The sequence below is a fragment of the Glycine max genome, chromosome 13 (genome assembly GCF_000004515.6).
Source record: "Glycine max cultivar Williams 82 chromosome 13, Glycine_max_v4.0, whole genome shotgun sequence".
In the NCBI taxonomy this organism is placed as follows: domain Eukaryota; kingdom Viridiplantae; phylum Streptophyta; class Magnoliopsida; order Fabales; family Fabaceae; genus Glycine; species Glycine max.
Genome location: NC_038249.2, coordinates 28,242,802 through 28,265,949, shown reverse-complemented (window position 1 = coordinate 28,265,949; position 23,148 = coordinate 28,242,802). Strand labels below are relative to the sequence as shown.

The 23,148-nt window shown below is 33.4% G+C and overlaps 3 protein-coding genes across 3 annotated transcripts; all 3 read right to left on the bottom strand.

Annotated features, from left to right (window-relative positions):
- Positions 1-4,021: 4,021 nt before the first annotated feature.
- LOC102667141 (uncharacterized) lies at positions 4,022-4,582 on the bottom strand. The gene has a single exon (XM_006595309.1). It carries the CDS (start codon positions 4,580-4,582, stop codon positions 4,022-4,024), a length of 561 nt encoding a protein of 186 aa, XP_006595372.1.
- A 2,542-nt stretch (positions 4,583-7,124) lies between these two features.
- Positions 7,125-15,014, bottom strand: LOC100808644 (guanylate-binding protein 1). The gene is made up of 14 exons (XM_003542669.5): positions 14,493-15,014; positions 13,688-13,849; positions 13,512-13,577; positions 13,205-13,348; positions 12,960-13,073; positions 11,942-12,043; positions 11,670-11,855; positions 10,949-11,038; positions 10,739-10,873; positions 10,223-10,345; positions 9,946-10,031; positions 9,242-9,854; positions 9,029-9,106; positions 7,125-8,412 (listed from the first exon to the last, which is right to left on the bottom strand). The coding sequence occupies exons 1-14, from the start codon at positions 14,760-14,762 to the stop codon at positions 7,399-7,401; spliced, it is 3,183 nt and encodes a 1,060-aa protein (XP_003542717.1). The 5' UTR covers positions 14,763-15,014; the 3' UTR covers positions 7,125-7,398.
- Positions 15,015-22,243: 7,229 nt separating this feature from the next.
- Positions 22,244-23,148, bottom strand: LOC100781748 (glutaredoxin-C9). The gene has a single exon (XM_003541472.4). The coding sequence runs from the start codon at positions 23,085-23,087 to the stop codon at positions 22,677-22,679; it is 411 nt and encodes a 136-aa protein (XP_003541520.1). The 5' UTR covers positions 23,088-23,148; the 3' UTR covers positions 22,244-22,676.

Here is a 23,148-nt window from a genome sequence, read left to right as displayed (position 1 = left end):
AACTCTCTACATTGTCAGAGCATAGACGATTTTCTCTCCTAATTTTACTCTTCACATTCTATCCTCAGCACAATTACAAATGTGCAAGAGAATAAAAAGTATGTGCTACAAAGACAAATAGCCCCAACATTGAAATGTCATGTAGATTAGTAAGTCATTCATTTGTATCAAACGAGCTTCCCTCATCATCATATATAGGACAAATTTAGCATTTTAAGGTTATTATTACACCTGAAAAGAATTTTGAGTATCAATCATATAGCAGCTGCAACGGAAATCTTGGCCATGCATTAAGGGACCATATAAACCTTCCTCAAGTCATTGCTAACATTTACTAGAAGCAAAAAACAAATTAGATTAACCGGATATAGAGCTTCTATTAGGGACTAGTAATCATCTTCAGTTATGACACTTATATTCTACATCATCCATAGTATATGATAATCTGTGTTGGAAAAAAAACTTAACTCACAAAATGAAGGGAGATGAATGCACACATTTTATTGAATAATAATCTGTTTAAATAGAGATTTTTGTAATTGAACGGAATTATAAAAGCAATAACTGACTTCCTAAACAATAACCACTAACATAACAACTATTGTAACTGAAAGGAATCATAAAAAGCAATGACTGAAAATAAAATAAACAGTCCTAAACACTCATGATAGGCAACTACTGATACACATGTTCAACACTCCTCCTTGTATCAGTGGTTGGCAAGTCCAAGTTTCTCTCTCAGTAACTCAAGTCTGCTTCTCGGAAGAGCTTTGGTGAAGATATCTGACAGCTGGTCTTCAGTCTTGTAGTACTTTAAGCACACTGCACCATCCCTCTGTACATCTCTAAGAAAAAATAATTTGATGCTAAAATGCTTTATTTTTCCATGAAAAACTGGATTTTTAAAGATGGCTATGGCTACCTGATTGTCCACCATTACTTTAGTAGTTGTATCTTGCTCCAAGGGCAAACCAGTTAGCATTTTCCTTAGCCATAAGGCTTGATTAACAGCTGTTGTGGTTACTATAAATTCTGCTTCAGCGATTGACTGTGTGACAATTTCTTGTTTTTGGGAACTCCAAAAGAACATCCCTGATCCAAAACTAAAACAATAGCCTGAGGTGTTTTTCATGTCATCTAAAGACCCTGCCCAATCACTATTAGAATAGCCTTGCAATTTGAAATCTTGTGATTGACTGAACTTCATTCCATAATTTAAAGTCTCCTTGACATACCTAAACACTCTTTTTGCTGCTTTAAAATGAGATTCTTTAGCACAATTCATGAATCTTGAAAGTACATTTACAGCATACAAGATATCCGGTCTTGTTGCTATGAGATACATTAAGCAACCAATTAAGCTTCTGTAGAGTGCTTCTTCCACTTGTTCTGAACCATCATCCTTGCATAACTTCTCCTTTTGACACATAGGAGTGTTCATGCCTTTACAGCTCTCCATGTTGAATTTCTTCAGGATCTCCTTTGCATATCACCTTCAATATGCTTAACCTCCATACCAAGGAAATAGGACATTTCTCCTAGGTCTGTCATCTCAAAGACTTGCATCATATCATCGTTGAACTGCTGAATAAGTTCAACATTGTTGCCAATGACTAAGAGATCATCAACATACAAAGAGATCACAATGAAGTTAGCTTGATCACCTTTTTGATGTATAAAGTGGATTCACTAAGACTTTTAACAAAGCCTAGTTTTGATAAGTACTCATCAATCCTGTTGTACCAGGCTCTTGGGGCCTGTTTCAAACCATACAAAACCTTCTTTAATAGATAGACTTTGTCCTTATGTCCTTTCATAAGGAAACCTTCAGGTTGCTCAACATAGATTTCTTCCTCTAGAAATCCATTTAAGAAAGCTGACTTGACATCAAGTTGGCAGATTTTCCATCCCTTCTGTGCTGCAATAGCTAGCAACATCCTAATGGTATCTTGCCTTGCAACTGGAGCAAAAGTATCAAAGAAATCTACTCCAAAAATTTGAGCATACCCCTTTACTACTAACCTTGCTTTATGTTTGTTGATTGAGCCATCTGCATTCAGCTTTGTTCTAAACACCCACTTCACACCTATGACTTTTCTGTGTTCAGGCCTTTCAACGAGTTCCCAAGTCTGATTTTTATCAATCATGACAAGCTCCTCCTCCTCCTGCATTGCAGCACTCCATTTTGGATCCTACTTTGCATCCCAATATCCTGCAGGTTCTAGAACTGCTACATTGCATCTTTCATAAATATCTGAGAGCAATCTAGTGCCTCTCACAGGTGCATCGTCAATTAACTCATCTTGATTTTGCAAAGGGTCAGCTATCGGCATCTTTTCAGTATCATTCCAGCTCCATTTCTCATTGTCCATGAAGTACACATCCCTGCTTAACAGAATTTTCCTTGTGTGAGGTTGGAAAACTATATAAGCTTTAGATACTGAACTATATCCCACAAAGATATCAGGTTTAGCTTTTTTGTCTAGCTTGTCTCTCTTAATCTGTGACACATAAGTAAAACACAAGCATCCAAATACTTTAAAATTTTTCAAGGAAGGTTTATAACCATACCAAGTCTCAAAAGGAGTCATCCTATTTACTGCTTTGGTGGGAAGTTGATTTAGCAAGAATACTACAGTGTTTGCAGCTTTTGCCCAATATTCCTTAGGTAACCCTTTCTCATGAAGCATACATCTGACCATTTCCATTATCGTCTGATTCTTTCTTTCACTAACCCCATTTTGTTGAGGGGTGTAAGGAGCTGTTAATTGATGCTCAATGTCTGTTTTCTCACAAAACATGGTGAATTATGCTGAAGTGTACTCCTTGCCATTATCAGACCTCAAAGCTTGAATCATGCAGCCACTTTGTTTTTCAATCCAATGCTTAAATCTCCAAAATACACCTGCAACCTCTGACTTAGACTTGAGAAAATAAATCAAGCACATTCTGGTGAAATCATCTATAAAGATGATGTAATATTTACTCTTTTTAAGCGAAGCAGTCCTGTGAGGTCCGACCAAATCTGTGTGAATCAACTACAGCTTCTCTGTTGCTCTCTAGGTTGATTGTTTGAAGGGTAATCTTGCTTGCTTGCCATATTGACATGCTTCACAACTTGGTAATTTAGAATCTAAGTGAGGTAAGCCATGAACCAACTCCTTGCGTTGCATGTTCAGCACAACTGCATGATGAAAATGGCCTAACCTTTTGGCCAAGCCTCTGTACTGTTTACAGTGGCTGGATAGGCTGCTTGCTCCTCCTTCAGTGGATCAAATGAGAAACTTTTACCTCTCTTTTTGATACTGGAAATTTCCTTGTCATTGACATCTTTAATCAAACAATGCTTATTTTCAAAGATGACTTTAAACCCCTTCTCAACCAATTGTCCCACACTTAGCAAGTTTTAATCAATCTCAGGTACATACAAAACGTCATAAATTAATTTTGTACCTGTGCAACTTTCAATGGCTACAGTTCCCTTTCCTTCAACAGTGATAAGATCACCATTTCCGATTCTAACTTTTGATACTTGTGAAATGTCCAACTCTCTGAAAAGCTCTTGATCGTGGGTCATGTGGTTGGTACAACCACTATCCACTAGCCAACATTCAATTGAGCTACTGCTTGTAAAACAAGTTGCTACAAACAATTGCTCTTCCTCTTGTTGATCTGCAACTTGAGCCTCTTTCTTTTGTTGAAGATTGATTTGGCAAATTCTCACATGATGCCCCAACTTGTTGCACTTTTCACACTTAACATCGGGTCTTCTCCAACATTTGAAAGGAGGATGACTCATTCTGCCACAGTGCTTGCAAGGAGGAAATCCTTTGTTGTTATCTCCACTTTTGTTGCTAGTGTTAGCCGCTGCTTCTTGTTTGTTGAAATTCTTCTTCTTGTATTTCTTCCACTTGCTTTTCTCTCCTTGGTTAATTTGTAATTTAGCTTGCAATGCTCCTTCCACAGAATCATCAGCCCTCATTCTTCTTCTTTGCTCTTGGGCTTGCAAAGCATTTACAAGTTATGCCAAGGTAAGTTTTGACAAATCCTTAGTATTCTCCAAGGTTGTAATAGTAGCCTCAAATCTTTCAGGGACAGTCACCAGTATTTTTTCAACTATTCTTGAATCAGGAAATTCAGAACCAAGCAATCTTACTTTGTTGGCAATGCTAAGAAGCTTGTTAGCATACTCTTTAATTGTTTCAGACTCCTTCATTTTCTGCATCTCAAATTCTCTAACCAGATTCAGGGCTTGCATTCCCTTAATCTTTTCATCTCCTTCATATTCATTCTTGAGGAAACTCCATATTTCATATGTTGATTTGATGGTCATTATTCTAGTGAAAATTTCTTTTGAGACAACAGCAAATAAAGAAGCTCTTGCCTTTGACTTTCTTGTTTTCCTCTCCTTTTGATTTTTTATCTGAGCCATCGTTGGATTGGTTGGTAAAGGAAGAACTTCGTAGTCTTCCTCAACCGCTTCCCAGAGATCATTTGCCTCCATTCTTGCTTCCCAGATTTGATAATTATCACCATCAAACACAGGTGGTGCTAGTGCTGTGTACGGTGTTTCAGAATCCATCTTTTTGATGAATTGAAGCAAGGTATTTTGGCTTTTTGTGGTGGGTTTCACTCGGTTCACTCACAGGTCCCTCTTAAGAAGAAGGTTCTTGATACTAATCTGTTGGAAAAAAAACTTAACTCACAGAATAAAAGGAGATGAATGCACACATTTTATTGAATAATAATTTGTTTAAATAGAGATTTTTGTAACTGAACGAAATTATAAAAACAATAACTGACTTCTTAAACAATAACCACTAACATAACAACTATTGTAACTGAAAGGAATCATAAAAAGCAATAACTGAAAATAAAATAAACAGTCCTAAACACTCATGATAGGCAACTGTTGATACACACATTCAACAATCTGCAATCACTACTAAGTGCAAAGTACTCTCAAGTTTCTCCCAACCAACAAGTAATATGAGAATCTCGAGTCAAATTCTGAATTAAATTCATTGTCAAAAAAATATTATCAAAATATAACTCTCAAGTCAAATTTTGAATTCATAATTTTTCAGTTACAATATACTACCTCTAGTCGTATATACAAGAAATAATTATCTAATTCATCAAAATCAATAAAAGTAGTTAGATTGATTAATTTGTCATAAATTTTAATTTTATTTTAAAACTATCCATAACATTAAAGGGTTTAAGAGGGAATTATTTTTCAAAAGATAATTTTTCAACCAATGAGTATATCTTTTTTATAGCTTAATAAATACATTCACTTTCATTAAGAGATGGTATGGGTTAAAATGTAGCAATAAAGTAGTCCTATAAGTTATAGTCCTACGTTTCTTATAATTAGGGCAAAAACAATAGTACTTTGTTTTTTATATAGGACCAGAAGTAGAAGTAGTAGTATAAAAAATTCTAAACTAACATTGTTGCTACATTTTGTTATGCAAGGGAATGGTTAGACCATTCTCTTCTTTTGGAACATGGTTAGTATCATGCCCTGCAGTGTCACTGGATTCTATGCTGTCTGACAATGCCTTCTCATTCTGTTGCAGTTTCACTCCATTAGATGTTTTCAACAACTCATATCTATTTCTGCCAATCACAATGGAAATAATATTAACTATCCATGCATATAAAAACCAACATTAATTACTGTTTAGAACCACAAAATGCAAGTGCCTCCTCTGTTTGAATAGAAAACTAGCATGGCACCTATATTTCGTGGAAGCTTAATTGACTATGGCAATTTATACTGAGTTATTCTAAATTTCGAATGCATATAGAAACGAGCCTGCCGATGACTAGCTACTTGCTCTCTTTGGCCGAGCCTCTGAAAAATAATCATAAGTATCATATTAATTAATGCCACATACATGTATTGCAATACCAACAAAGAAATTAATTAATCCAGTCATTGTATGAATAGAGAAAAACAAATGGTGAAGGAATCAGATTCTTTGACAAATTGTTGATGCAATTTTTTTTACCACATTACACAGGATTTCTTTGCTGGGGTGCAAAAGAATAATCCGGTTCATCAGAATCAGATTCTTTGATGATGAATTATAAAATAACTTTTATCTTAAGAATATTTTAAAATCTACAATTATATAGTGGTAATTAATAGGAGCTAAAAGCAAAGGCCATAGCTGTTTTTTTTCATTTACAAGAAATAAATAATACAATTAATATTAATAATTTTTTGAGTATAGACATGTAATATATTAAATTTAACGTAATACGATAGCTCAATAGAAATGTGGACAAATTTGAATTAACTTGGTTTGGTGTTATTGTTTAGTTTAATATGTTAGGTTTCTTTAACTATAAATTAGTTTTATGCATTTATTTGCTCGGTAGTTGATAGTGCTTTTTTTTTAAGAAATGTAGGTTTCATATTGTGGATTTGTGGTAGATAGTCCAGACTTTGGTTTCATATGTAGTTTCAGAGTATCATTTGTACTATATAATACTTCTTTTGAACTCATTGTTCAAAGTTGGTGCTTACAATTTTCTAAGACCATTAACATTTTAGTTGTGTATAACTTTTATTTAAAAGTTTGTAGGAGAAAATTTATAAACTATATTTGGTTTAATTTGGTTTAATATCTATGTTTAATAATTTCTCAAATCATTGAATCAAATATAGATTATAAACCAAATTGATTGAAAAAATGAATTATGAAAAATAAAATGATTGTATGTGATAATTATTCTTTTCAAAACTAAAATTCAATTCAAATTAAGAACCCCTCTAATTGTTTCTTTACTCTAATTCATTCTGATAAAAAAAAATAAAAAATAGACGGCATTCCATAAAGCGAAACGCAAATGTTAATACAAAAAATTAGGCACACAGAAAAAATTAGTCACACAGAAAAAATTAGTCACACAAAAAATTAGGCACACAGAAAAAATTAGTCACACAGAAAAAATTAATACAAAAAATTAGTCCATAAAGCGTCAGTTGAGCATTTTCAATCTTTACTTCAGAAACAATCATTTCATAAAGTTAGGCACACAGAAGCCAAATTTAGCTCACAAAAATAAAATAAAAATCTAAATTTAGCTCATCTAATATGCAAACAATGTTAATACAAAAAATAAAACTATACAGATGTATTAAATACAACTCAAGCAATCAACAAATAAAAGACCGGGCCATCAAAATTTTCTATGGCCTGCATGTAACCATTGCTAGTAAACTCAAGCAAAACACACCCCAAATGTAAAATCACTCAGAAAGTTACTATCACACATTATTTCTAGTCTCTATGTCAGCAACCATGGAATGAATGAGATTTAGACCAACCCAGATGGGGAAACAACATGCACCATGCCAATACAAGTGCTTTTCAAAATTTGCTATGACTTCTGAAGAACACATTTCTCATACAGAGCAATGATCTCTTTCTTGTTGGGATTCTTCAACCGAAGCAGCTGATCACCATAGTTGAGCTTTGTCAGCTCTTGCTTAAGCCTTTGTACGGTAAACTTTCTATAATCCTCCTCACTTGTTCGCTGACTAAGATTTTCTTCAGCACCCTCAAAGATGGAACCACCATCTTCTGGTTGTGAGTATGTACTCCTTGTTCTCTTGGTTCCCTTTACAATTCTGGGACTTACATCCATGTCATCACCAATGTTGTCATCTACCCTCATACGTTTACCATGGGAAGCAGTGTTTAGTTTACTGTCCAATGCAGTTTCATTCAGTCGAAATTTAGTCAGCTCTTGATGGAGAGAATCAATTTTGGCTTGTGCAGATTGTAACTGTAGAGAGAGAGCCTCCGCCCGGTTATTCGCCTGTGCATGTGCTTCGCGTTCTGTTTCCAGAAGCTGTTCGAGAATCTGGGCACTATTTCGCCGGTGTGTCTTATCTTTATCCAAAAGGGCTTCTAAATCCTTCTCTCTCTGTTGCACCTTCTCCTCTAGTTTCACAGCTCTGGTAAGTGCATCCTTCTCTGAATCCCTTACTCTCCGTAATTCAGCTTCCAGATTATCTTTCTCCCTCCCCAAATTTTCAATTCTCCTCTCAGCCCTCTCAATCTGTGCCAGTCTTTCCATTGCCAGTCTCTGCATCTCACTCCTCTCCTTCTGGGCCATGCCTGCTTCAGCCCGCGCTTTATCAGCCACTTCAGTAGCCCTTGCAGCTTCTTTTTCAGCAGTTTTACACCTTTCCTGGACCTCATCAAATCTTTTGAACTCGGTATGATACTTCTGTTCTAGATGGTTCTTCTCCTGCTGAAATACTATTGCTTCCCTTTCGTATGATTGAGCCTTAGCATTTTCAGCTTTCAACTTCTCAGTCAACTCTTTAATTTCAATCCTCAGTGAGGATATTTCTGTATCATAACTCCTTATCTTTGATTCAGCAGCCTGCAAGGTCAGATGCAGCACTTAGTCCCAAAAGGACAGAGCATGCATATAATATTATAGTAGACAATGCATATTATAATATTTGTATTGCTTTTATCTTTGTTTTTTCAGTACACCTAGTACTGGATATCATATATAATATTGATTTTTGCTGAGCAAAAAAAATTATAGTAGACAAAAAAAATGAAGAGAATTCAAATTGACTTGAGGCATTAAAACAATTCCTTCTGAATGGTGGGTAAATTGTTTCAACCAATTCCAGTTAAAAAATTCCACCACGGCACTTCATAAAATTGAGTTTAGAATCCTAAAGTCTTAACAACCATCTATAATTCCCAGCCAAACAACTAAGTGAAGATGCAACACGAGACAAGAAATCATAAGGGAGAAAAGACAGAAAAGCTACAAAGCAGGAACCATGTATTAGTTCAGGCCTCCACCCAAGTGCATGACCACTATAAAAGACAAAATAAAATAAGAAATAAACAATAATACAATATATATCGAGAATATAAAACAGAATTCATTATACACATGCATAATATAAATCTTGTCTTGCTGAGAGCACTTGATAATAATGCTCTGTGGAGAACTTCTTAGAAGCCAAGAGTCTCACCTTCAACTCTAAATTCAGGGTTGTTAAACACTTCTCAGCATGCTCAATTTTTGCAGTTTTCTCTTTTATTTCATCTTCCTGCATAGTTAGGAAGGAGGAACAAATAAGAACCCAAGTTTAAAACCATTACAGATCTTTAAGTAATAGCAAAACTAAGTGAAAGATATTTATAAAAGAAATGAGCAGGAAAATCAGGAAGGAGAGTGAGCTCACTTTTTCAGCCAAAGTTCCAGAAAATTCTTCTCTTAAAGCATCTTCCCTCAATTGTGTCTGCTTGTTTGTGCGCTCCTGCACATTAGCTGCTTTCTGTAAAGCAGATTGTGCTTCTCTACGGGCGATATCATACTTCCGCTTCCACTCCTCTGCCTCCTCTTGAGCAGACTGAGCTTGTTCCTTTGCTGCTGCCAACCTTGCTTCAGCAGCACCACTCCGGGACTTGAGGGCTGCTATTTCAGAACTAGCTTGATCTTCTTCAGCTTTCTGCCTCGATAAGACTTGCTCATATTTTCTTTTCCAATCCATGGAATCCTGCTTGGTAGAGTCTAGTGTTTTCAATAAACTAGAGTACCTCTCATCCAGTGAGCGACGATTAGCTTGCAGGTCAGTTATGCGATTCTTATATTCATCCATGAGTTTCTTCTTATCATTGATGGCATCCTCATATCGCTTAATGTAGTTGGATTTTTCACCTTCAGTGGCTTCCAGCCGTTTTGTCAGAAGGTCCACTTTTTCTTCAATAGACCGATATTGTAAAGCATGAGACCTCTTCTCTGATTCGATGGTAGCTATTAGCCTCTTGACAAGGTCAAGCACAGGGCCTTCAAAACTATTGACAGCAACATGAAAATTAATTTAGAAAAGTCACAAAAAAGACCCCACACACAAAGAAAACTTTGCAAAAAGATATCTTCACAAACCTTTGTTGTAAGAAAACAGCAAGTCTTTGCCATTTCCCTGGACCTTGAATAGTTTTTTCATATTCAGATAAAAGAGCATCAAGAACCTGCATCAAACAGACATTAAAGAATCTTATCATTCCAATAAAGCCACCTTGATTTTGGCACAGGGGAGGACCATGTACTCTCTAAAGGACTTGTTTGGTATGGGTTTGAGGGAAGTAATTTTGATTGGAAATAATTAAGATATTCTGCTCTCACATGGGAGGGGAAGAGGGGGGGGGGTCACAACAATTACCTTAGCAACATTATCAATCTTTGCATCAGAAGCATTACAAGCTGCCCTCAGCCTTTTTTCCATAGACTGTATAGCATTTGAGCACTGCAGATCTGCTTCCATGAATGCATCTTTCCTATAATCCTGTTAACCAAAAACGTTAATAACATCAAGCATGACATACTAAAGCATATAAGTTAGATGGTTCTCTCAACTAGACCAGAGGCATAAAAAAATATATCAGAAGAGGCAAAATTATCTTACAATTATCGTACAAAATCCTCCAAGTACTTATAAGCAAATGACATTAAAGGTGAACACATGCACCAAATAATAACAAAAAAAAAACTCCATTTCAAGTAATATGACTATAAACTGCCACCAACAAACTACTACCAGGCTATCAACCCAACCAAAAAGCGGGGGAAAGACACCTAAGCCAACAAATAATTATGCTTTTATACTTACTGGCATATGCACATACTTTTTCACATTAACTTTTATCAGTCAATCCCACTCAATTAAAATATACAATACCTCAAATGCCTTTTTGAAGAATTTAAGAAGGAGCCCCTCATATGTCTTCCTGGCTGAACCAACTCCTATGGCAATAGCATTAAAAGCAGCCATTGACTTTTGTTTTGCTTGTTCATGTGCTTCCCTCAAAGCAACCTGCAAGCATAGCAATCAGAAAGGAAAAGAATTATAATCATAATTTACTTCAAGCAGATAGAATAGATTACTCACTTCCTCAGGTGGCGTTGAGCGGTCAAAAGAAGACATATAAACATCAGTAGCAGAATCATATGCCCGGTGACACTCAGCTTCTTCGACACTCTGCAAGCAAACAAAATAAAACCAGTACTGAGCAAACAAAAAAGTCAAGAAGAATAAATGGCATGCTATAAAATTATCAAATTTCATTCCCATATTCTAGCAACTATTTGACAAAAAACCTGCATAATGCCAAGTTTCTCCTTTCATTAATAGATAAAGTATACTTGGCAAGAACAACAAAAGACATTCTTGTAGATATAAACAGAAAAATAACTTCAAGTGTCAGAAAAAAGTAATCATTCACGTTAAAAGGGAATCAAAGCAGCATACAATTTAGAACAATTAATAAAAAGAAATTTCCTTCAACTGCTAATTGAACATCCACCTCCGGATACTGCCAATTACGACAAGTAACATCAATAATCAGCGTTTTATCAGTCATCTTATTACCTTGGTAGGCTAAATCTTTAAAAAATAATACTCTCAAGCATAATTTAAGGGAAGTAAAAAGCAAAATAAAACATTGGATGGCTAAAAATTATATTATGCAATTGCAACAATCCACTAAAATGACATTTTATTACCGCATGGCCAAACCCAAAATCTTAAATATGTCCAAAGAATTCTTTACAGTTAAATCCGTTCTTCTGTCACTCTAGTCAGAATCATAATTTAAAGATTTAAGATTAACCTGCCATGAGGAAGAAATTGTAGGCACGGCACCTTCGTTGAGTGCTTTCAGATAAGATTCAGTTATACCGACCAATACAGGTCCAGTCATCATAGTTGCACCAACTTGTTTTGGCCTTGTTCTCTCGAAAACAAACTTTGTCAAAGAATCAAGGCCCTCTCGAAATCCAGTTCTTAATTTATCCATCTGCATATTTAAGATAAAATATCAAAAAAGTTAAGAGACAACAAAATGACTACAAAAGAATATGCCAGCTGTGATAGGTTACTTACTGATATCTGGTCCAGTCGCTGTAGATCATTTTCGTTGTTCAAAGGTCTCACAAGAGTGAAACATTCCCTGTCTGGGAATAAAGCCCGAATGGAATCTCGAATCTATAGTATAATTTTGTCAAAAAATTAATGAATCCAGATAGAAAATGAAGTTCATATTTTCCACTTTTTAATGTGTCATAAAAGCTTGCAAAATGTATTTTCAAAAATGTTTGCAACTCATGATGACAGGAAGTAAAAGAAAAATGTAGCTGCAGAAAGCAATCAGAGCACAAAAAATATTGTATTCTTGTTGGACAACATTTCAAATTAGAAGAATGCCAAATTGATGGAATTTGTAGCATAGGTTCAAGAGTAGAAGATTACTAATATCCTAAATGATCAAAGTGAAGAAATTACTTTCAAGGTCCAAGAACGTATCAAATATTCCATATTCAGTAGTCAATTTTACAGAGTTTGATGTGTTGTGCTCAGATTTTTTTTAGGACTTATTATTAAAGCAAATCAAATTGGCAATCAGAACCGATCTTAATTAATCAAAATTTGTACAACTCAGTAAAGAACTTCAAAATCGTCAAATATTCAGGCATTGGAGAGGCTCTAAATGTAATTTTGAAAGAGGTAATGTCTGCATTACAATCTTTCTTTAAAATTCTGTGATTTTTTAATTGTTTCGTTTATTTTTTTTATTTGCCATTCATAATTGTGCGTAATCCTATTTCTTAACTCAAATAGAGATAAACCACCTAAGACAACACTCTTTACAATGTACGATTTTGTATACTTGCCAATCTCTTGTCACTCATATTCCTTTGATCTTCCCTATTTGATAATGTTATTAAAAAAGGGAACTATAAAGAGAAGACAAGACAAGTCATGCAAGTGGAATGAGTAAACTACCACTGAAGGCCAAACACATGAGACTATTAAACCTAATTAATAAGATCCTAACATTCTCACATTATTGATATATCTCAATTTCTTCTTGGATGTACTAAAATAGGGAGCAAATTAATACCTCATTTTTAGCCTTTATATCTTTTCCACTCCCTTGGACTGGCCTCAAGGCAATTTCCAGATAATCACGGGGTGTTATTTTTCTGTTATCTTCTGTTAGGTCTAAATAAAAGTCCTGCAAGCAAGAGGATTGATAAATGAAGTTAAAAAATGAGACTATACAATACAGTCAAAGTATGCTAAGATACCATCACTACAATTATGACATATATTTTTGCCCAACACGTGCGATTGTACACAACCTACCCTTAACAGCCAAACAAAAATTGGGGAAAACTGTCCTAGTTCAGACGCAGAAGTCTTTCCTCCAGATGCTCTAACACGAATGTGCTTTGTCATTTGGGTGACAAGAGAAAGACGATCAAGGGAAGCCTCATCGATACCACCCATCTGAGCAAAAAAAATAGCATCAGTGTTCCAATTGCAGCAAGAAATTCACAAAAGCTGGGAGGAGAAGAAGGAATAAAGTTTCACGCATTGCTCTATAACAAACTCGCAAATTGATCATGACATCTAAAACCCAAGAAACACATATAAGTAAGGTTGTGCCAACCTGGTTATAAATGAACATGCTAGACAAAAGAACTGCCAGTGAGAATATCTGGGTGCTGTATGTGCCCTGTATAATAAAACAAATTGCAGAGCAAGACAAGATAGCAATGATTAGAAATTGACTACATACTTGTACACAAGAAAATAAGCATATATCTTAACATTTGGAAAACTGACCGTTTGATCATAAGCATCTATTCCTTCACTGTCTAATAGCAGGAGACTGTACTCTGTTCCATCAAGAGCAGTCTTCTTCAAAGGTGCACTCCACAACCAAAGCCCTTTGGTACAAGGCCGATGTGTTGATGCTACTTGAAATCCACTACTCTTTCCTAAGAGCTGAAATACAAAAAACATAAGACACAATACAGATTATAATAACAATTTAACAAAGTCTCACTTATTTAGTAATTGTATTTCAATACTTGCAGAAAGCGGAAAAGTTACATCTCATATTGAGACAAAAACTAATAGTTACAGTAAAATAAATTTCTCGGTGACTCAATCAAGTATCAAGTAAATGGAACAAAAAGAAGCCCCAAAGCACTTGTCTTCCACAAGTGCTAGAAATTAGCAACAGAATTTGGCACCCAAATTTTCAACTTAAACTAAATGAAAACAATAATAATCCACAAACTAATTGTTAAACACAGATAAGCAAACGATCAGACACTCTCAACATCACAAAGCCACTTTACCACTAGCCTATTAGACAGTCAAGAACCGTCCCCAAACCTTCCAATTAGGTTTCGAATCTCGCATTCAAACCATGTTATAACAAAAATCACACTGAGCAAAAACTTCACAACAACAAAAAAAAAACGGTTGTCCCAAAATTAATCAAAACCAGACACATTGATCACAGAAAGCCACACTGTGGCATAGACACTAATAATTACCACTGAACAAACCATCCACGTAACAAAACCCTAATTACCAAACCCAACTGCGAAGAAAATTTCATTCCAATTGCGAAAATCACCTGGTTGAGGATAAAACTCTTGCCCTGGCGCGCGCGGCCGCAGACGGAGACGACGCCGATGGGCTCCTTGACGAGTTGGAGCGTCGCGACGGCTTCCGGATCCATCCGGAACTTTCCCTTCTCGTCGCAGTATACCAGGCGAATGGGCCTCGCGGGGCCAGTCACCGGAGACGCCGACGATGACGAGTACGACGGCGTCGCCGCCGCGGGGGAAGGCGGTGACGCGTCGGCGGCGGGGCTGTCCCTGCCTCGGTTGAAATACTTGAGCATCTTTCGCTGTTTTCTCGGAGTTGGCTTTTTTGTTTCCCTCTTTCTCCTTTTCAGTTCAGTGCTTCTTCTCTTTATGTCTGGGTTTTCACAAATTTTATTTTTTTTAATTGTTAATTATTGTATAATGATATCTTTGAAATGCGTGGGGAGTAATTATTTAGCGGAAGAATTCTTTTATATTGGAAGTTAACGGAGTCAGATTCGTCTCTGATTTAATAAATTAGAAGAAAAAAAACTTTTTTTTTCTTTCGAGGCTTTTTAAAATTGGGGAGGGAAAACAAAAGGAAGGATAACAGAGAAAAAGAGAGAGTATGCTTTGTTTCTTCATTTCTCCCTCTATTTGTTTCCGCAGGACCACACCGTGGTCATAAAGCAAAGCATTTAAAAATAAAAAATAAAAGGTTAACGGGTTTAAGCTTAACTTCAACCTCCCTCATTTCGTGTTTGGGTAACTTTTTTATCAATTTAAATTATTTAGTAGATATTTAGCTTCAAAATATTTTTTTATGCTATAACCAATCAAAAGTTATATTTAAATATCTTTTTAAAATAATTGTTGTAAATAATAATTTATAATTAAAGTATAAAAAAATATTCATACTATCAGTAAATACATTATTTTTTATTTTTTATAATTAACGTTTAAACTACTTGACGAAGTAAATATAATATTTGATATTTATTTAATAAAATATATAATATAAAGTTTAGACTGTCCCATTTGCATAATTGAATTTTCTAAATATTGAATGACATCAAATCAAGATAAACAACCTAAATTTTAACGAAAGTTTTATCTTAAAATAAAAGACTAAAACATATATTTAGTTTTTATCTTTTTAAATTAAGATTTGTTTTAGTCTTTTATTTTTAAAAATATTTATTTTGGTCAACTAACTTATAAACTTTTCAGAAATCTTGTTAAACACCCTCTCAAATTTAAAATTATATCATCCTTACAAAATAGTAATCATTTTCAATTTAGACACAATTTTAAATCTCTTTTTACTGATTTAATACGTGAATCTTGTTTTATTTGAAACACATAAAAGTGAAAACTATGAAACCAAATTAATTTGAAGAAAAAAAATGTCATCAAATATTAAAAATAGTATGAAAAGAGAAAAGTGAATTCCACATGCAATAAAAAACTCTAGTATTAGATAATTCAAAACCTTACCAATGATTCATAGTTTTTATTTAAAACTTCAACAATCCAACTATGAAATTAAAAGTTCTTATTAAATAGATAAAGTGTAAAATTTCAAAACTATTTAATAATTCATTAAATAAAATTAATTTATTGTATATCTTTATAAAATATAAGTAAATGTCAACCATGAGATTAGCTTACTACAAATATCCAATTTGTCTAAATTCTACGTGTATGACCATTGAGATGTAATATCAAATATTAATAGTTACTAACAAGTTATTAGTTTGAATGAAATTCAGTTTAATATTTTTAAATAAGATTTTGTATTCAAGTTTTATATATGGAAAAAAATTGATAAAAAAAATCCTATTAAAAGTACTTAATTAGATTCTATTAACAAAGTCGATAAATATTTTGCATAGTATAGTTAAAAAAATATATTAATAGTTAAATTATTAAAATTTAATATATGTAAAAAGTTATTAAGTGAAGCAAATTTATCAAAATTTATTCTTAAATTAATTTAATCCCCACCTTATATGTTAATCCTCTGTTCTATACACTTTTTGTATGAATTGAAACTGAGTACAATGAATTTAGATAAATATTTCTCCTTAAGAAAGACATCTCTTTTTTTTTAACAGAAAAACGAAAAAAAAAATATTAATCACTAAACTTGCCACAAGATGTGACCCAGTTGAGAATTGGCAAATTATTAAAAGGGTTCATTTACTCTAATTATCACTAATTAAAATATATAAATATTTAAATAGACCATGTTAGTTTGTTTTTTTTTCTATTTTTAACATCGCCGATTAGAAAATATTTATGAAGCAATTAGGTCATCCGTATCGATCATCATCACAATTTGAAAAACTCAACTGATCTTGAACCGATTATTTGGTTGTGAGCAGAGAAATAAATTAGATAAAAATAGAAGAAAAATAATTAAAGAAAAGGAAAATAGGATGAAAATAAAATGATAAAGTTGTCTGGTTAATTTTAATGAAATAAAAAGAAGAAGTTTAAAAAATGTGTGAAAATTACTCTTGCAGTCTTAGCAAAATAGGAACACACATTTATCCCAGTGTTAATTTTATTGATTAATTTGACAATATATAGTCTTTTAATTTCCTACCTATAATCAACTAATATAAGTCAAATGATCGATTATTGAAACTCCCACATGTAGGGTGTTGGCGGGTGAATTCGAATCAATTTTATAAATTTAGGACTCAATTTAATCAAATTTGATCGGTTCGGTTTTAATAATATTTTTTAAATCTAACTCAACTCATGAGCGGTTTGGTTCGATTTGAACTAACGAATTATTCATTTAAATTTGATTTTTTTTCCTTAAAACTACATTTTATATCACGATTCTTTCAAATATCCAATACAATTAATACAATATTATCAAATGTCTGAAAATAGTAAAATTGATTTATTTAACACCATCAACATAATATTCTAAAATAGACTAATACAAATCAAAACAAAAAATTCTTCAACGAAATTTACTATAATAATCTGAAACATAATTATTTCTTATAAACTAATTTATTTCAATTAGATTTGCTACACCCACATTTGTTGAAACAAATCAATAAAATATGATTCATTAATATTATAAATATGGTAAAAAAAAATATGAAAAAAGGTGAAACAAATAACAATGTACCTAAAGTAATACCTTAAGAAGTTTCAACACTAATAATCCCAACACTTGGAGTCCTAATACTTGCAGTATTTAAAGTTAAATCAAACAACTCTAAAAATTTAAGCACAACCCTATTAGCATGTAAATTAATTGATATTTTATACAAATATAAAAAATGAAATAAGAGATGACACACCTGATTCAATCTTTTTCGCTTCATTTATTTTAACTTGCAAGTCATTAACATTTTTGCTTAGTAAATTTAAGTCAATTTTGGGCACAAATGAGAGCGTCAACAGTAGTAGAACTCAAGAAATTACAAAATGAATCTAGAATTCTACTCTTGTACTAAATGCAGACTCAGAAGATGATACAGTAGATACAGGAATAGTCAATATCTTTCTAGCCATACAGGAAAAAATATAATATTTGGATGATTTCAATTTCCACTAATTCAAAATGTCAAACTCAGCGTGGTCATCTTCAACATTATCCTTCATTTCTTCATTTTCATTCTAAATTTATCATCCTAATCATCACCCTTACCACATTTGTCATCATTATGTTGTGAGGTCATGTTTGAAGCCACTGTACTAGAATGGGCTAAATTGCTACTAAAATGAGAAATGAAATGTTTTAGTACATATTGTTGAATCAATTTGTGAATAAGGTCTTTCAATTTTTTCATCATGTTTATGCTCTTTTCAACACCACACATATGATTAAAACAAAAATTGAATGTACTCACATTCGTAATGAGGATCAAGAAAAACAACATCAAGCAAAAGGTAGTTAATTCCACCACTTTCTCAATATTTGTTAAACTTTAACTGCACATTTGTTGTTATCCTTTGTATCATTACTAAGTCATCACTATGCCTCCATTTATTTTGTGATTTTTGAATACTAACCAGCTTCTTAAAGAAAGTGTTAGCAGTAACATTGCAATGACCCAGAAAAAGAAAAAGTAGCATCATAGAAAGTCTTCAAAAAACTAATAAAGCACGAACACGTTGCCCATCAATCTCTTTGGGATATTCTTTCCCTTCACTATATATGAGATTTAACACATATGCAGCCTCAACATACTCATAGTGATAAAATGATGCTCATATTTTTCAACAACATCTAACATCAAATAAGTAGAGTTCCACCTGGTTGGTACATCAAGTATTAACATGGCCTTAGTGGATACACTTACTTCTTCATCACACCTTTTAAAACTTGCAAATCTACTTAGAGAAGACTTCACAAACTTACATGCAACTCTTATTTTTCTAATGGATAGGTCAATTTCTTTCAATCCACCACTAACAATTAAATTCAAAATATGAGCAGAACATCGCATATGCATGAACTCTCCATTCAACAAAGTATTTCAATTTCAAACACTTAATGCTCTAGCTAAAATATGAAATAGTCAAGTTATTAGCACTTGCATTATCCACTGTTACACAATAAAGTTTTGAAATTCCCCATTCTTTTAAACAATTCTCTAGGGTTATCCCTATGGTTTCACCTCTGTGGTCAGAAACCAAACAAAATTTTAATATTTTTTATTCAACTCCTACCCTTCATCAATGTAATGAACTATCACACACATGTAATTCATATTTTGAATTGACGTTCAAGTATTCATAGTAAGTGAAATCATTTTTTTTATTTGCAGACAACACGTGTTTCAACTTCTCATTTTCATCATTAAACACGTGCATGCAATATCTAACAATAGTGACACGAGAAGGAATTTTAAATTTAGGTTGAACATATCCCATGAACTTCTTAAAGCCTTCATTTTCAACAAACATAAAGACAAGTTCATCAATAATTATCATCTTTGCAAGTGGTATTAGAGTCTGCTCTTGATTAAAGGAGGCAGACTCTAATACCACTTGCAAAGCACAGTATATATCTTTATTTGCATATCTGCGAAAACATAGACTTGGGCGCGACAATGTTGTGTGGTGGCACAGTGTCACTCTATCAAGACCACATGACTGTCGACAAGTATGAAAGGGAAACTTTGTAACCCTAGAGTTAAAGAATAGAAGAGGAGGAAAGGAAGCAACATGTTCTTGGTTTCTTACGGTGACGAGGTGGATTTATGTCCCAACTTATTAGATTGTTACTATTTTATTAAAAGCACTAAAGGAAATAATGCATTATCATACCTTCCTTGATTGTCAAATTATTTTTTTAGTTTTTAATATATATATATATAATAAAATTTACATTTTAATTACGATTCACGAATCAGATCAACGAATTTATAGATTTAAACTCGTGACTCAACCCGAATATGAATAATTTTTATCGAATTAGTTCGATTTTGACCAAAATAGATAAATGACTCCACCCAAATAGTTTGAATCAATTTTAGTCAGTTTGGATTTACGTAAATACTTCACTGTACAATTTAAAAAATCAATTATTCACATGGAGCTAAGATTCATGCATGCCAAGAGAAATCCAACAGGACATAAAGGTCAAAATGTATGAAGCATTTTACTCAAGTGAAAGAAATACTATATGTCCGAAACAACATGTCGGTCAGTTGTCCTCTCTGCCAATAGCAACGTCACATCTCATAGACATATCTTTAAAATCTAAATTTAACTTTTTTTTATGGGATGTAATTTGAACTTTAAATTTTGATATAATCAATTTGTTCCATATATCTTTACAAAATTAATATATGATATAATTAATGACACTAACCATGTATCTTTTACAAATCAGTTTACGATTATATCAAATTTCCAAAAATAATTGCGTGGTTATCCCGTCGTTAGAAATTTAAACTCTTTCACGTGGTCGGAAAGTTACTTGCCTTTCTACTAATCGTCAATTGGTCTCACAATCATTACATTGTCCAGATTTTTGGTGATCGTCACATAGCAACCACAAATTGAAGATTATAATTGACATTGTTGAACCTATAGATGTAGATTCCAATTATCAGTTTATGTGATATTCTCATCGAATATTTAAATCGGTTAGAGGATTTAGACAGTACCACACTGATTCGCTAAATGCCTCTCCTTGACAGAATGACAGTTATTTCGATGAGGAATTGATTCGGAGGGAGATTGATTTGGACGAATCAATGTTGCTGAACATTACTTGAGAACGAAGAGGAACGAGACGATGAATCATAATTCTGAAAGGCTAGGGACTCGAGTTTCGATGTAGTCATTTAAATATATATCAATCGTAAACATAATATGTGATTAAATTGATTATATCAAAATTACTTCTTGGTACAACAATGGCAAAGCGACGAGAGTTTTTTTAAGTTAATTGGTTCTTTTAAGTTTGTTATGTGTCATGTGTCATATCAGTATCGACCAAGACTACAATATTGACCAACGTATAATTTCTCCCCCATGAAAGAGATACACAAGGGAGAAATTTTTTATTGTGGAACCCATGAAACAAAAAGCAGCTCTTTCATAAACCATCTCAATCAAACTCTCTCACACACATTGTCTTTGCCCCTCCACGCAAAATCATCAGCACCAAACAGATCGAGTGGAAAGAAACAATTGGATTTACATGATGTTTGGGGAAATAGTTTCACATTGTTACTTTATATTATAGGTGTAGAATATCTATGATTTAATCATTTTTAGGAGGTCTTTTCTTCTAAGAATTTTTTTTCTACATCCACAATACTTTTGTTGTTTTTTTACAATTTTTTATTTTCTTTTCAAGTTTCCTAAATTTTTGTTGAGTACTCTTTTTAGAATTTGGCTGTTCACTCTTTCTTTTGGAAGAATGGCATGGGTAATTGATAATACAGCATTGATGGTTAATTTCTAGTTTTCGATCAATAAAACTGATGCCTAAAATACATGTTCTGTTTCCCTTAGAAGATGATTGCATGCAAAGTATTCTCCCTGCCAGCTTAGCTGAAAGAGAATATAACATGAGTTTGAATAATTTCGGTTCTAAATTAAATCACACGTAATTAAAGTCAGGGACTAAAATTGTCATCTAGATAAATTTTCGGGCTTGCCAATATCATTGTCTATTTTCAAACAAAAAAAAATTGATAATGTTACCATGGATTTTTAAAATTCAACAAATTAGAAATAATTAAGTCGATAACGTGATTATCAACTTTTCTAAACTACAAAAACAACATATATATTATGCATATGGTCTTCTTAAATAAAAAATAAATAAATTGATAATAGTATCGTGGATTTTCTCTTAGCTAGTAATCACCTTTTTCACTGTCAACTTTCTTTTTTTGAAGAAAATTTTCACCGTTACTTGCACTTTACGCATAAATACTTTTATAATTATACTATTAACATAACTATGGTTTCAACATCCTCTATCTGGTCAAAAGATATACTCTATCTGGGCAAAAAAAACCTAATGTTACCTTGCATTGCAGAGATAGAGACAATGTTTAACTACGAATACGTTGCACTTTATACATGAAAACTCTCAACAACTCTAAAAAGAAGTGTGGGGTAAATAATAATATGCATTCAGGAGTTAGAGAATATTGTTGACCATTAAGAAACGGTTAATATTATTTGGCATTTGCTTTTTAAAAACTGACTTTCATGTTTAAATAAAACAATAGTTTGTTTCACAAAATTTTGTTTTTGTATAGTGATTTTACTTTATAGAAAGTTAATGTATTCTTTGTTAAGATAATTTTGTTCTCATTCGTAACTATATGGCAAAAAAAAATTCTCTAGATATTTGAAATTTTAAGTTAGTTATATATTCAAAATTCGAAGCTATTAATTAAACTACAACAAATTCAACCACTAAACACATATATTACCTCGCGCAAGATTATTTCAATTTATCTAAAAAATTTGAATATAAGTTTCGCACTCCAAAAATTAAAAAATGCTAGCAACAATAATCATGATAAAGAGAACTTGACTAATTAACTATCATAATTAAAAATGTGATGAAATGTTCAAATTTGAGAGGCAAATTAAACCCACTATGATCGGTCTAGAGATGGATGATTTAAGTAATAATTTGTACGGAATTTTAAATTTAAATCTACTGTCGTCGTTGTACGCAAAAAAATAAAAAAAAAAATTGATGAAATTAGTGACTATAGTCAAAGCCACAAGGCTCCAGCATCTTTCAGAATAGGAACCAATTCACCTGAGATATGGGTGGCCATTAGTCTCTCCAGCCCTCCGAAAAACTTTCCGCCCACGAACACCGCCGGAAACTGCATCGTTTCACCGCTATTATCATCGCTGCCACCGATAATATTCCGCGAAAGCTCCCGGGCCAAGTCAGCTTGGTCCCCCTCGTCAACCTCGTACACGGGAGGGTTCACTCCTTGGCCTTGCAACAACTTCTGTACCACGTGACACATGCAGCACCCACGTGCCCCGACCACAATCACGGGATTCTCCGAAACCATTTTGACCACGTTGGCGTGGTCAGCCCCACTGGGTCCGCCGCTTGCTCCGGCGGGAGGCGGTGCGTGACGTGTGCCGTTGGGGCTTGTTTGGTGCATGGTGTGAGGAAGAGGAGAAAAAGAAAACAGGGTTTTTTTAGGAGTGTGGAAACTGGGAAGT